This window comes from Grampus griseus (genome assembly GCF_964374135.1).
Source record: "Grampus griseus genome assembly, chromosome: 15".
NCBI classification, from domain to species: Eukaryota; Metazoa; Chordata; class Mammalia; order Artiodactyla; family Delphinidae; genus Grampus; species Grampus griseus.
The window spans coordinates 58,575,244-58,587,506 of NC_139009.1; the positions used below are offsets into that span (position 1 = coordinate 58,575,244).

Consider the following 12,263-nt stretch of genomic DNA (forward strand, 5'->3'; position numbering starts at 1 on the left):
TCAATGAATAAGAGACAAACTTCTGGCTCAGAGCTGAGGCAGACCATAGTCTCCAGTGTCATGTGCCCCAAGGACAGATGGTGGGACACAGGGAGTGAAGTTTCTACTACACAGGAAGGGCTTCATCACCATCAGAGTTGCATGAAGGCAGCATAATGAGGGTCCTGGAAAATGCCTGAGCTTTAGAATAATCCAGATGACTTGGTCAAAAACAAAAGAAATCCGAAAGAAAACAATTTGGTTGAGAACAAGATGAGAGGAAAACAATTCAGCGCGAAGGACGATTTGGTCTAAAAAAATATACTCCACCTTACGTTTCAAACATTGGAATTTTGAGGTAGCACGCAAGTGGAGTGCATTCTTTTGTGCCTTTTCAAGTATTTTGCTTAAATTTCAGAAGAGTTTTACTCTCTGCTTTAAATTTCTAGTTAATATTTTAGCTATTTCTTTTCATTCTGTTCATTTAAAAAAATTTGTTGTGCAGCCTCGGGCAGCTGGCCTGGAACCACCTGGTGAGATCTCTTCTCTCTAGGAATGGTGGAGCTGGAGAGAGGCTCCTTTAACCCTCCTGCAGGATGAACCCCCTGCCAGAAGACATGGAGAACGCTTTCATGGGGAGTCAGAGCTCGCACGCTTCCCTGCGCGACGTCCATTCCATCAACCCCACGCAACTCATGGCCAGGATTGACTCCTATGAAGGAAGGGAAAAGAAAGGCATATCTGACGTCAGGAGGACTTTCTGTTTGTTTGTCACCTTTGACCTCTTATTTGTAACGTTACTGTGGATAATAGAGTTAAATGTGAATGGAGGTATTGAGAACACGTTAGAGAAAGAGGTGGTGCACTAGGACTACTTCTCTTCTTATTTCGATATATTTCTTTTGGCAGTTTTTCAATTTAAAGTGTTAACACTTGCATATGCCGCGTGCAGACTGCACCATTGGTGGGCCATAGCGTTGACGACAGCAGTGACCAGTGCCCTTTCACTAGCAAAAGCAAAAGCGATCCTCTCAAAGCTTTTCTGTCAAGGGGCTTTCGGCTACGTGCTGCCCATCATTTCCTTCATCTTTGCCTGGATCGAGACGTGGTTCCTGGATTTCAAGGTGTTACCTCAAGAGGCAGAAGAAAACACTCCTGATAGCTCAGGATGCCTCGGAGAGGGCGGCACTGATACCTGGTGGTCTTTCTGATGGTCAGTTTTATTCTCCTCCTGGATCCGAAGCAGGATCTGAAAATGAAACTGAAGAAAAGCAGGACAGTGGAAAACCACTTTTAGAACTATGAGTAAGACTTTGGTTAAATGTGAAAAACCTTCACTGAAAGTCACCAGAGGGAAAAAAGGACTGGAACTGGGGGTCTCCCTATTGAAGGCTGAAATGGTGACATCCACTGCTGACATTACTGATCGGCTAATAAAAAATTTATTGATTGTAATACCTCACAGACATGGTACCATCTCCACATACATTTAGTCACCTGCCTGTGGCTGGTAAGATAATGTCATGATCCATCCTGTATTCAGTGAGACTGAGTCTGATCTGTCATTGAGTAGTTGCAGAAAGTCTTGTGCTGTGTTCCTGATCAAAGGACTTCTTAATATATTGGAATAACACTTTTTTAGTATGCAAAATATCTTTTTATTTTGACTTGCAGAATGGAATTTTTTTGTTCCATGTCTCGGATTTCTTTTGTGTTTCTTTTTTAACTCCCTACATTTCCCTTGTGTTTTTTCAACTCACGCACATGCACTATTTGTACAATTTTAAAAGGTAATAAAATCCAACATATCAAAATGAAAAAAAAATTTATTGTGAAATGTCACTCATACAGATAAAAGTACATAAAACATAAATGTGCTGCATAGTAAATTATTATAAACACCACCCAGGCAAGAACCAGGACGCTGCCAGCCCCCAGGCGCCCCTAAATGCCCTTCCTGACACAGAACTCTCATAACCCAAAGGGACAGGCCAACCCTGCTTCTGCCCTAATCACATTCTTTCTTGTCTTTATAATTTTGCCTCCTGAGGAGACATCTGTACCCACTGTAGTTTAGTTTTACCTGTTGGTTTTAGAACATTTTATAAATGGAATCACAGCGTACATGTCTGTGTCTGGCTTCTTTCACTCAACAGTATGGCTGCGAGGCTTGTGTGTCGTGTGGTTGCAGTATGTTCCTTTTCATTACTCTATTGTGCAGTTTGTAACAGCAAAATGTTGGAAATAATCTGAATCTGCAAAAATAGGGAATTGGCCACATAAAGTATGGGAATTTACAAAACAGAAATTACCGCATAATTCTATTTTTGCTGAAAAGGAAAAACGAGGATTTCCTTTTTGAAAAGGAAAAGAGAGTGAAAGAGAAAGAATGAAGGAAAATACATCCATATGAATGTCTATAGAGAAAGATCTAGAAAAATATGCCACATTTGACCTAGGGAGGGTGAGTGGGTGCAGGGTTCTTCATGATGTTTCTTTATATTTTTTTGGATTGACCTAATTTTCTGGTTTTCCTATAATGAGCACTACTGCTTTTGTAAAAGAAAGAAGAAAAAAACACTAAAAGGAATTTAAACAATGAAAAAATCATCAAGCAATAATAAGGAACAATCAAAAAATGGTCGTGGAACTTTGGTACGGTATTTAGGGGGTTTTTTCCCCTCCTAATTTATTTTCAGCCAATATTTCTCCTCTACTTGTTTGATGATTTTTGTGAATTTTTTTCATAAAAAAATGTGATAAAAACAATGAATGTTTCCAACCACAGTTAACATGTTCATGAGTTTTGCAAATACCTTACACACTTGTTTAGTTAACCTCTTTGTTGGTCATTTCAGCTGTTCAAATTCATTTTCACCCACTTTGTCTTGCCTTGCTCTATTTATAATAAATGCAAACAACCTAAATTCATTTTAGCCAAATCTTTGTTTGTCCAAACCGCTCCGGTGGACTGAATTGAACATTCTAAAGTCAGGCAGGCTTCAACCTGCCTGACTTACCATTACAGCAACGCTATAATCACTTACCATTCAATCACTTACCATTACAGCAACGCTGGGCAGACTAACTTTTCCCAATTTCAACTTCCCCATCGGTTAAATGGGGATAAAACCTACACTGCAGGGGTTTCCTGAAATTTAGAAAGAAGTGGTCACATCAGTACCTATGAGTCACGTCAGGCCCACTCTCTCAGTCTCGGCACTGCTGACATCTGGGGCTGAGGAATTCTGTGTTGGGAGTGGGGTGGGGGGTGTTATGTGCACTGCAGGACGCTTTGCAGAATCCCTGGAGGATGCCATTAGCAACCTCCCCACCCCCCCAACACCCCCCAAAGCTGTAACAGCCAAACTGGTCTTCAGACATTGCCAAATGTGCCCTGGGGGCAAAACTGCCTCCAGCTGAGAACTGCTGCCTTAGACTTGTCCCTCTCTCACACCCCATAACTGAGGTCCCCAAGTCCTGTTGGTTCCTCCTCCTTGTTACCTTGGGAATCGGCCCCCTTCCCTACTGAGCCTGCGTAGCCTCGTCAGCCAGCACCCGAGCAGCACAAAATCCCCACCAGACGACCTCCCTTGACCCTGTTGTATTCCCTGAGCCCTATCTGTGGGCTGTGGAACAGGAAAATACCAATGTGTGGTTTGCTCCTGATCCTTCCATCTCAGTCAAGTAGCCAGGGCTTTCAGGGCTCTCTTACATCACTGGGCCAAGAGTCAGTGCTGCCTGTAAGACGGAAGATACTTTCCCCTCCTGTATTCTGTACCTGCCCAAACCCACGATGATGATATGTTCGTTGGAGTGCCCAGGACGGGAGATGTGGGGTGGCCTCAGGGTGAGTGAGGGGAGATGAAGAGGACAGATCTAACTGGACAGGGGACAGACAGTAGTCAGTCCTGGAGAGAAGAGACACCCACACACCACTCAGCAGCCTCATCCCGAGAAGTGATAAGACATCACAGGGAGGGGATGCCTGGTGTCCCTAGGAAGGCGGGACCCCAGACCCCTTGTACGACTGTGCATGGCACAGACAGCAGCACAGTCACGTGGCCTAGAGGGATCCTGTGGACGGAGACATGGGTATCTATGACTTGCAGCCTCCCTCCCCTCCATGCTTCAGTGCCACATAAGATCCTGGGACCTTTCCCCAATCCAGAGCAGGAAATGCCCCCAAAATGACTGAGAGTGACTGTCTTAAGAGCCTGGCTGAATGGGGGCTCAGAGTTAGACATAATTAGCTTTAATTTTGGAAAAAAAAATTTTTTTAATGACATTTCTCACACATCTCTGAGTTTGTGGAGAGGCTCAGGTGTGTTACAAATACAGATGTCACCGTGTCACTTCCCTGCCTTCCCGTTACCTAAGGTTGAAGAGCCCCTGATTGCACACAGCAGAGGAGGCAGGGACTTATTCTCCACACTAGCTCCCGGGACAGACAGCACTAATCGATCACGGCACCTTTCTGGCCGTGTCTGAACACAGTCCCAGGATACTGTGCAGCACCTCCCATCAGACAGCTGCATGGGTCTGAGTTGGTGCTTGAGATGAAGTCACGTGTTTTCTCTACTTAAGGACCCACAGCCACCCCCCCCCTCCCATCTGCCACAAACACATTTTACCGCTTTTTAAATCAGGATATACCGTGGGTGCATACATTAATGCTAACAGGGTTGATTTTTTTCTTTCTCCAAAACGTATTAAATTTATAATGCACTTTTGAACTGATTGCCTCTTAGAGGTGAAGAAATCCGGCGTTGGCTATCCCTGGCCTTCTGGAGTTTCCTCAAAGGCCGTGCAGGCCCCTCCCACCTGGCCCTCTGTCTCCGCTGCCCCAGTCACCCCGTTAGCCGGCACCAGCCCGGCTTGCCTCCCTCTCGCCCCTCACATTTCTCCCTCTGCCCTGCATCGTCTTGGAAAGCAACCACTTGTCTTTTGAGACTCAGCTTAAAGACCTCCTCTGTGGAACGCTTCCTGGCCCTCAGCCCCACCACGTGACCCTCCCTCTGCCCCTGCACAGATGGGAGTGAGGAGGGGACGCGACACCGGGCCACTCTAAGATCCGGGGTTCCTTTGCCTGGCGGTCTCCCTCTTCAGACTGTAAATCCCTAGAGGGCAGGGCTCACTTCACACACTTCCCAGGACTGGAAGACGCTCTAACGGGAGCTCAGGGAGAAGGGGCAGGGCAAGGCCAGCCCCAGGTGAGTCCCACAGGCGACAGGTGGAGAATTCACCCCCATCCAGGCTTGGGGGGGGGGGGGCTGGCCCACAGAATCTGAGCAGTCAGAACTTGAGAACCGATTTATGAGCCCACAGTGAGAAACAACAGCTGGGCAGAGTGGGTGGCTAGAGTGGCCGGACCAGGGTTCCCCCTCTGTGGCCCAGCCATGGAAGCCACATTCATTATGCAGGGTTGCTTGGCAACAGTGGACTCTGGCCAGGACAGTGACCGACGGGACTGGAACATGTGGCGGCATCAGCCCTGACAGCTGCCTCAGCGTCTCCTCGGGGGGCTGAGGACCAGGTGGGCAGGCCAGGTCACCTGTCTGGGGATGTTGAGGCTGGCCACTCCCTCAGCTGCCCTCCTGATGGACACACTGTGTCCTCAAGGTAAAGTAATAGCCATAGACTGGCACCTAAGCATACCTGGGAGCCTTAGCTCTCCTTATGATAACTGCAGTCTGATTTCATCGTTTATGAAGTTTATTTGCTGCCAAGGCCCAGCCACACCTGGCACTGAGTAGGTGATTAATAACTGGTTGCTTCTGGGTTTGTTTTTCATAGGCTACGGGTTAGCAACGCTGAAACTACTTTATGGGTATTTAGGGTAGAGCAAATAAGTAACCTGGAGTCAGGTTTCTCCTTGGAGAAAGAAGTTGCAAATATGGAAAGGGGGAAGATTAGAATAAACGCTGTGATGCTGCATTGGAATTGGAGGTTCAGTATGAACTCATATTTTAAATATATAGAGAGAGTATATATACAGAGAGATAGACACAGAAACATACGTAGATGTACTATATTTTTTCTGACCACTGAGAGGATCTAGGAGGAGTGACACCCTAGTAGTAATAAGCACACCCAACCCCCAGATCCTGGTTTCTAAATACCAGACTCCACCAAAAGGAACCAGGGCTCCTTGGAGAAACGGCCGATTTCAGGGGTGGTACAGGGAAGGTACAAGATGAACCTAGAACATCTTGTGACAGAGAATAAAGAAGCGTTCAGATGATGGTGGGGACATGTGCCAAGAAGACAGAAACCAGTTTGAAGAGTTCCCCGAGGCCAAATTTAAAACAACTTGAGCATCAAAATAAATAGTGGTAGTAACAGAGTATAACTCACTGAATAAAACAAGCGTCTGTGAGCCTACAATTATATAAATAAATAACAAACAAACAGGAAGGGAAAACTCTTCTTTAGAGTTGAGTGCCAGCTAACAAATGTAGAAGGGTAGAATTAGAAAATCACCATGGGCAGGCAAGGATCATCAACAGATCTAGCGGGTGACTGATGAGAAAGGCTACTTATATAGTCTCAGAGCATCAACCCAGAAGACACTCATTAATTACACAGGGAAGGGGACCTCCCTGGTGGCGCACTGGTTAAGAATGCGCCTGCCAATGCAGGGGACATGGGTTCGAGCCCTGGTCCAGGAAGGTCTCACATGCCGCGGAGCAACTAAGCCTGTGCGCCACAACTACCGAGCCTGCGCTGTAGAGCCCGCAAACCACAACTACTGAGCCCACATGCCACAAATACTGAAGCCTGTGCGCCACAACTACTGAAGCCTGCGCACCACAACTACTGACACCCACGCGCCTAGATCCTGAGCTCCACAACAAGAGAAGCCACCGCAGTGAGAAGCCCGTGTACCGCAGGAAAGAGCAGCCCCTGCTCGCCACAGCTAGAGAAAGCCAGTGCTTGGCAACGAAGACCCAACACAGCCAAAAATAAATTAATTAATTAATAAAAAAATTATACAGGGAAAATACATGCAGTTTACAGGGGGAAACCTGGCAGACACCACTTTGACCAACTAATTAAAGTTAATATCACCAGTAATGGAACAAATAGGTATCCCATGCCTCCTGATATGATCCCCTGAGAAGGACACAATATCACTTTTAGGTATTCCTGCCCGAAACGCTTAACCTGAATCTAATCCTGAGAAGATATCAGAGTCATCCAAATGTAGATATTCATTCTACAAAATAACTGACCAGGCCTCTTCATAAATGTCAAGGTTATGAAAGACACAGACAGACTGAGGACTTGTTCAGATTAGAGGTTGCTAAAGAGACATGACCACTCAATGCTACGTGACTGAATGGGATCCTGGATCAGAAAACAACTGTCTTCTTTCACTATAAAGGTCATTATTGATACAATTGGGAAAACATAATAAGGTCTGTAGATTAGATAATAGTAATATCATGTCAATGTTAATTTCCTGATTTTGATCCTTGTGTTGTGGTTATATAAGAGAATTCCTTGTTTATTAGGAAATAAACACTAAAGTATTTAGAGGTACATGTATATCCTATTTGCAATTTTCAAACAGTTCATACACATCTAGATATGGAGAATGTGAGAGCGAATGATAAAGTTAATTGGTAAAATGTTAATATTTGGAGAAAGCAGGTGAACCATATATGGAAATTCTTTGTGCTACTCTTGCAGCTCTTCAGTAAGTCTGGGGTTACAGCAAAACAAAAGCTCAAAAATAAAATAAATGTTTGCTGGATAAAAGCATGAAGAATTACCTAGCACAGTTGGTGGAATTAGTAGGCATTTAGTGTAAGGTGGTCATTACTAAAGAGTGTGTCTGGTGGGGGCCATGAGTTGCCCCTTAACTAGAGGTATCAGAATGTTCTAGGCCAGGGATTTTCAAACATTTGTGTGCATAAGAAACACCTGGAGATTTTGCTCAGTACAGGCCCTGCTGTGTGTCTGGGTGGGGGTGAGATCCTGCATTTCTGACAAGCTCCCAGGTGATGCTGTCGCTGCCTTTCTGCTGGTCCAGGGATCACACTTTGGGTCACAAGGGGGTGGATACAGCTGGGATTAAGACCAGGTGTTCTGGAGCCTGGCTGCACTTCAGGACCACCAGAAGAGGCATCGTTAATTGGTCTTCCCAGATGATTCTAATGGGCAGCAGGATTAGACCTTGATGACCTTGCCAGCATCTGTCTCCTCCTATCTGTCATCTCAAGTTCAGACCCTCAGTCTGAACACTGCCCTGGCTTCCAAGCTGCCTTCTTTGCTGCTGCCTTACTCTGTCCTCTACCCAGAAGCCAGGTGAATCTTCCTATGCTCCTCCCCTGTTCAGACACTTGTGTGCAAGTCAGGTGCGAACTCCCCACCCAGGGGTCAAGCCCTCTGTGACTTGTGGCCAAAACCCACTTTACCTGGCTGCTTGCCAGCCTCCCCCTCCCCCTTGACACCCTGCTCTCAGGAGAGCAGTGTCCCCATCCTGCACCTCAGGTTCCCTGCACACAATTGCGTTGGGAACCGGCCCCCGACACACACACGCAGCAGGTCTCCAGGTAAGAACCACCACTTAGTACCTTCTTCCCCGGGGGCCCGTGCCATGATGTGTCAGTCTGGCTGGGCTCACCCCAGGCGCTCACTTTCCTCCAGGAGAGAGAGCTGGCTGAGAGCCCGGTGATCAGGCGCTCTCCTCACTCATAGCAGGGCAGGGAGGGTCTCTGCAGCTGGGACACAGGTCACCCTGTTCCTGTTCACCCAGGACAGGGCTCGGCACCCTGTCTGCGTGAGGAATTGCAGGGAGGGGACCACTTGGGTGTTGCCATGAAACTCTGGCCTGGCACCCAATTCCCCATTCCCCTGTCCACCTCCCACCCACTCTTTCCCCTCCCTCCTTCAGCCCAGCAGGAGGCTAGGATCTGAAGGACCTAGCCAGGTCACAGGGAGATGCCACCTACGTTGTCCCCTGGGGGGAGGGTTTGGCCTAGGAGAGAAGCTACATTTGTTAGGGGGTTGAAAACCAAATTTGAGAAGGGGGATGGGGGACCTGGATGCCACGAGACCACCCCCTTCTCTATTTCTCCTTCTCCCCTGCAAGCCAAGACCTCTGGCTGGGCTGCCCCTTCTCCAGTCCTCGCGTTCCTGGGGAAAGACTTTCCAGATCCAGGACTGCCTGTGGCCCCACGTGCCCTGGGACTGATGGAGCTAATTCCAGGTAAGATGTTGGGCTGCCCAGGGAAGGGGCTTCAGTAATCAAAGGCGTTAGAGGCTGAGCAGTTGCCTCAGTTCCCAGGAGAATCATAGCTGGAATCTGAGGGACAAGCAGCCACTCTCGGCTCAGATAGGTTCAAGGTCAAGTCCCCAGAGGCTTCTTAGAAGGCTCGTCCCCACCTCTGGTTCCCACTCAGGCTGTTTCTCTCTCCCTCAGGGATGTCCAGGTGGAAACTCCCAGGAGAAGCTCATTCCATCCTCATGAAGGGAAGATGCCCTTCCTGCCTCCCATCAAAAGGTCTTGAAGCTTTGCACACTTGGTCTCCCTTTGGACCAGGGAGTCTTCAGATTCCCAGCCTTGCTGAGTTCTAGAGAGACGGCCAGGAACTTGGAAGCAAATACGAGGTAGGCCCTTAAGAGGGATGACCCCATTTTCTGGATCTAGAATGTCCTCCCACCGCCCGGCCCCCTCTACCCTCCAGATGCCCTTGGGCGCCCCATGCAGGTTAACACCTGGCCCCCAGCCTTGCTTTCTGCCTCCAAGTCCTGGATCCCAGGCGGCTGTAAGAACCTATTTCGCAGGCAGATACTTTCTCAGTTGTTTACAATAACCATAATTTTCCAACCCCCAATCAAGACCACAACTTTAGGGTCACTCTTGGCTATAAGAGTCAGTTTGGATACTAAAATATTGTAGTTTGTAATGATTAGAGGAATCACGATTAGATTAGAAATGACAAGAATTATGGAGGGAATAAGTCAAGATATTTGAAATTGAGGCTGTCTTGGAAAATCCAAGATATATCGTCACTGTATATGTATTCTCTTCTATCTCCAAGTGAGACCCTCCGTAAATACTTGAACCTTCCTTCTGTTCTCCGTTCACTGCGTATTTTCCCCACCCTCTCACATCCATTCCACTCATCCCCAATAAGCACATTACATGGTTTTCCCATGAGTCAACCTTTATTGGTTTTTGAAGTAATGAATTATTGGCACAAGGATCAATGGGTTTCGAAGCAAATCACAGAAAGAAACACACATTGTGCAGGTGGGAAGACCCAACAGTGAAGAACCCCAGGGCAGCTGTGACCCACACCATGAGGGCTGGGTCTTGCTTGTAAGGACCCTGCAGCCAGGACCCAGCCCAGCCGAGACAGGCTACCTGGGCCCAAAGGTGACTGAGCCACATCTCAGGGAACCTGAAGGCGTCCCCCAGTCCTCTCCCAAAGATAATCATTTCTAGCCTTCTTGGAACCTTCTTCTAGCCTCCAAGTCTTTGCCACCAGCAGCAGCTTGACAGCCACGAGGACCCGCCACCGCCCCCAAGAAAGCCAGCCTGCTCTCCCTCACCTGTTCCTTTTCCCATGGAAGCCTCCCCCATCAGGGGCAGATTAAGGGCCCTGCAAAGGAGGAGCAGGAAGGCAAGGGTGGGTGTAAGAGGGCTGGCCAAGCCGAGTGACCCCTGAGGATATGTGCCCATCCCCTCCACCGTGGTGGGTCCTCCCGCCAGTATCTGGGGGGTGAGGCAAAGGGGGCTTCTCAATAGGGGAGCTGCTGCCGCCCCTCCTCTGAGTAGAGCTCCTCCTCTATGAACTCCAGGTCGAACTCGTCTTCCAGGGACCCTCCTACAGGCAGAAGGCGGAACTTCTTCCCTTGCAGTGTGCACGTGCGATGCTCGAAGTCCAGGACGGCGTTGTGGTCCTGGAGCAGGTCGGTCCCAATGATGGCGTCTTCAGCACTTGCGTTGGCCACTAGGAAAGCCGCCTTCAGCTTCAGCTTGCCCAGGGATATCACTGTATCCCAGACACCCAGGATCTTCATTTCAGCCCCGTTGGCCACTTTGACCACATTCTCAAAGGGTCGCAGGGTATCCAGGTCGCCACCGGTGACTTCCTTCCACAAGCGCGGGTGGACCACGGAGACCTGGGCCCCAGAGTCCACCAGGAAACTCACGGGCACGTCGCCAATTTTCCCCTTGAGGTAGTAGCCCTTACCCATGCTGTTGGCAAAGAGGATCTCCTTGGGCTGGTAGCTGTGGGCCGCCCCGGGTCCCCCAGTGGTCTTCAGGAGGGCCTCTTTCACAGCCCCGTATTCCCCCTGGTCCTCAGGACTGAGTCCACTGTAGGCCTCCAGGGCGTCTCCCCTGAGGGACTCTTTCAGGAACCTCAGCTTGGTGGCGTGGTCCCAATGGCTGAGGTCACTGATGACCTCAAAGCGGTTCAGCCAGAGGTGCGGGGCCACATTGGCTCCATCAAAAGGCTCCAGGACAAAGGCATGCTCCCGGTGGCCCTCCCAGCTCCTGGCTGCACTCCCGGCCATCCCTCTGCTTTCCTCTGGAACTGCAGCAGCAACCCACACCAGGCAGAGAAAGCCACAGGGCAGCGTCGGTGCAATCACGCTGGACACGAGGCCTCTCTAAGCAAAGTGTTGCTCGGTATTCGCCATGGGCAGGCAGAAGGGAACAGGTGAGGACTGTGTGACCGACTGCTGGGTGCAGAGACGGAGAGCTGCTGTAGCCTGCTCACTCTGCAGAGCCTTTTTGATGCCTAGCCTGAGCCCCCAGGGCTCCCCATTTGCCTTTGTTCTGGAAGCTCCGCCCTGCTCCTCCTACCCTCCTGCCAGCATCCTGTCCGTCTCGCAGGATCAGTACCTCACCCTCCTGCATTCGTCATCGGGACGGGTACCTGCCAGCCACATTGCAAGGAAGGCCAGCCTGGGTCAGAGGGGCCCTACTCAGGTACCCTCCCCAGCCTATGTCCCAGAATAACAGATGAGGACAACAGGGGATGTTACGATATCCAGGTGTTTGTCATCAGCTGGAGAAGGAAGGGGGTGGCAGGGACCAGAGGCCCATCAGCTTCTAGACTGGAGAAGCCCCTTTGCATCAACCTCGAGTGACCCCTCTGAGTGGTTAAGGGAAAGGAGCTTACATTTATCGCGCTTCTGCTCCGTGTGGCGAGGGCTAGGTGTTTCTCGTGCGTTCTGAACCAAGTAGAGAATCCCGTAAGATTCACTGGAGAGGGAGGTGGAAGAGAGTCCCAGAATCAAGAATGTCCAGAAATAAATCG

General features: G+C 49.1%; 1 protein-coding gene and 1 pseudogene across 2 annotated transcripts; one reads left to right on the plus strand and one right to left on the minus strand.

Annotated features, from left to right (window-relative positions):
- Window positions 1-575: 575 nt before the first annotated feature.
- On the plus strand, window positions 576-1,284 carry LOC309834241 (STARD3 N-terminal-like protein; annotated as a pseudogene). Its single transcript has one exon. The product of its transcript is annotated as an STARD3 N-terminal-like protein (transcript).
- Window positions 1,285-10,734: 9,450 nt separating this feature from the next.
- ASPRV1 (aspartic peptidase retroviral like 1) lies at window positions 10,735-11,860 on the minus strand (the record flags this gene model as incomplete). Its single annotated transcript, XM_082672751.1, is given in 4 exon segments — window positions 10,735-11,609; window positions 11,612-11,741; window positions 11,745-11,800; window positions 11,803-11,860. Coding segments are annotated over 4 exon segments (1,119 nt in total).
- Between the last annotated feature and the right edge of the window lie 403 nt (window positions 11,861-12,263).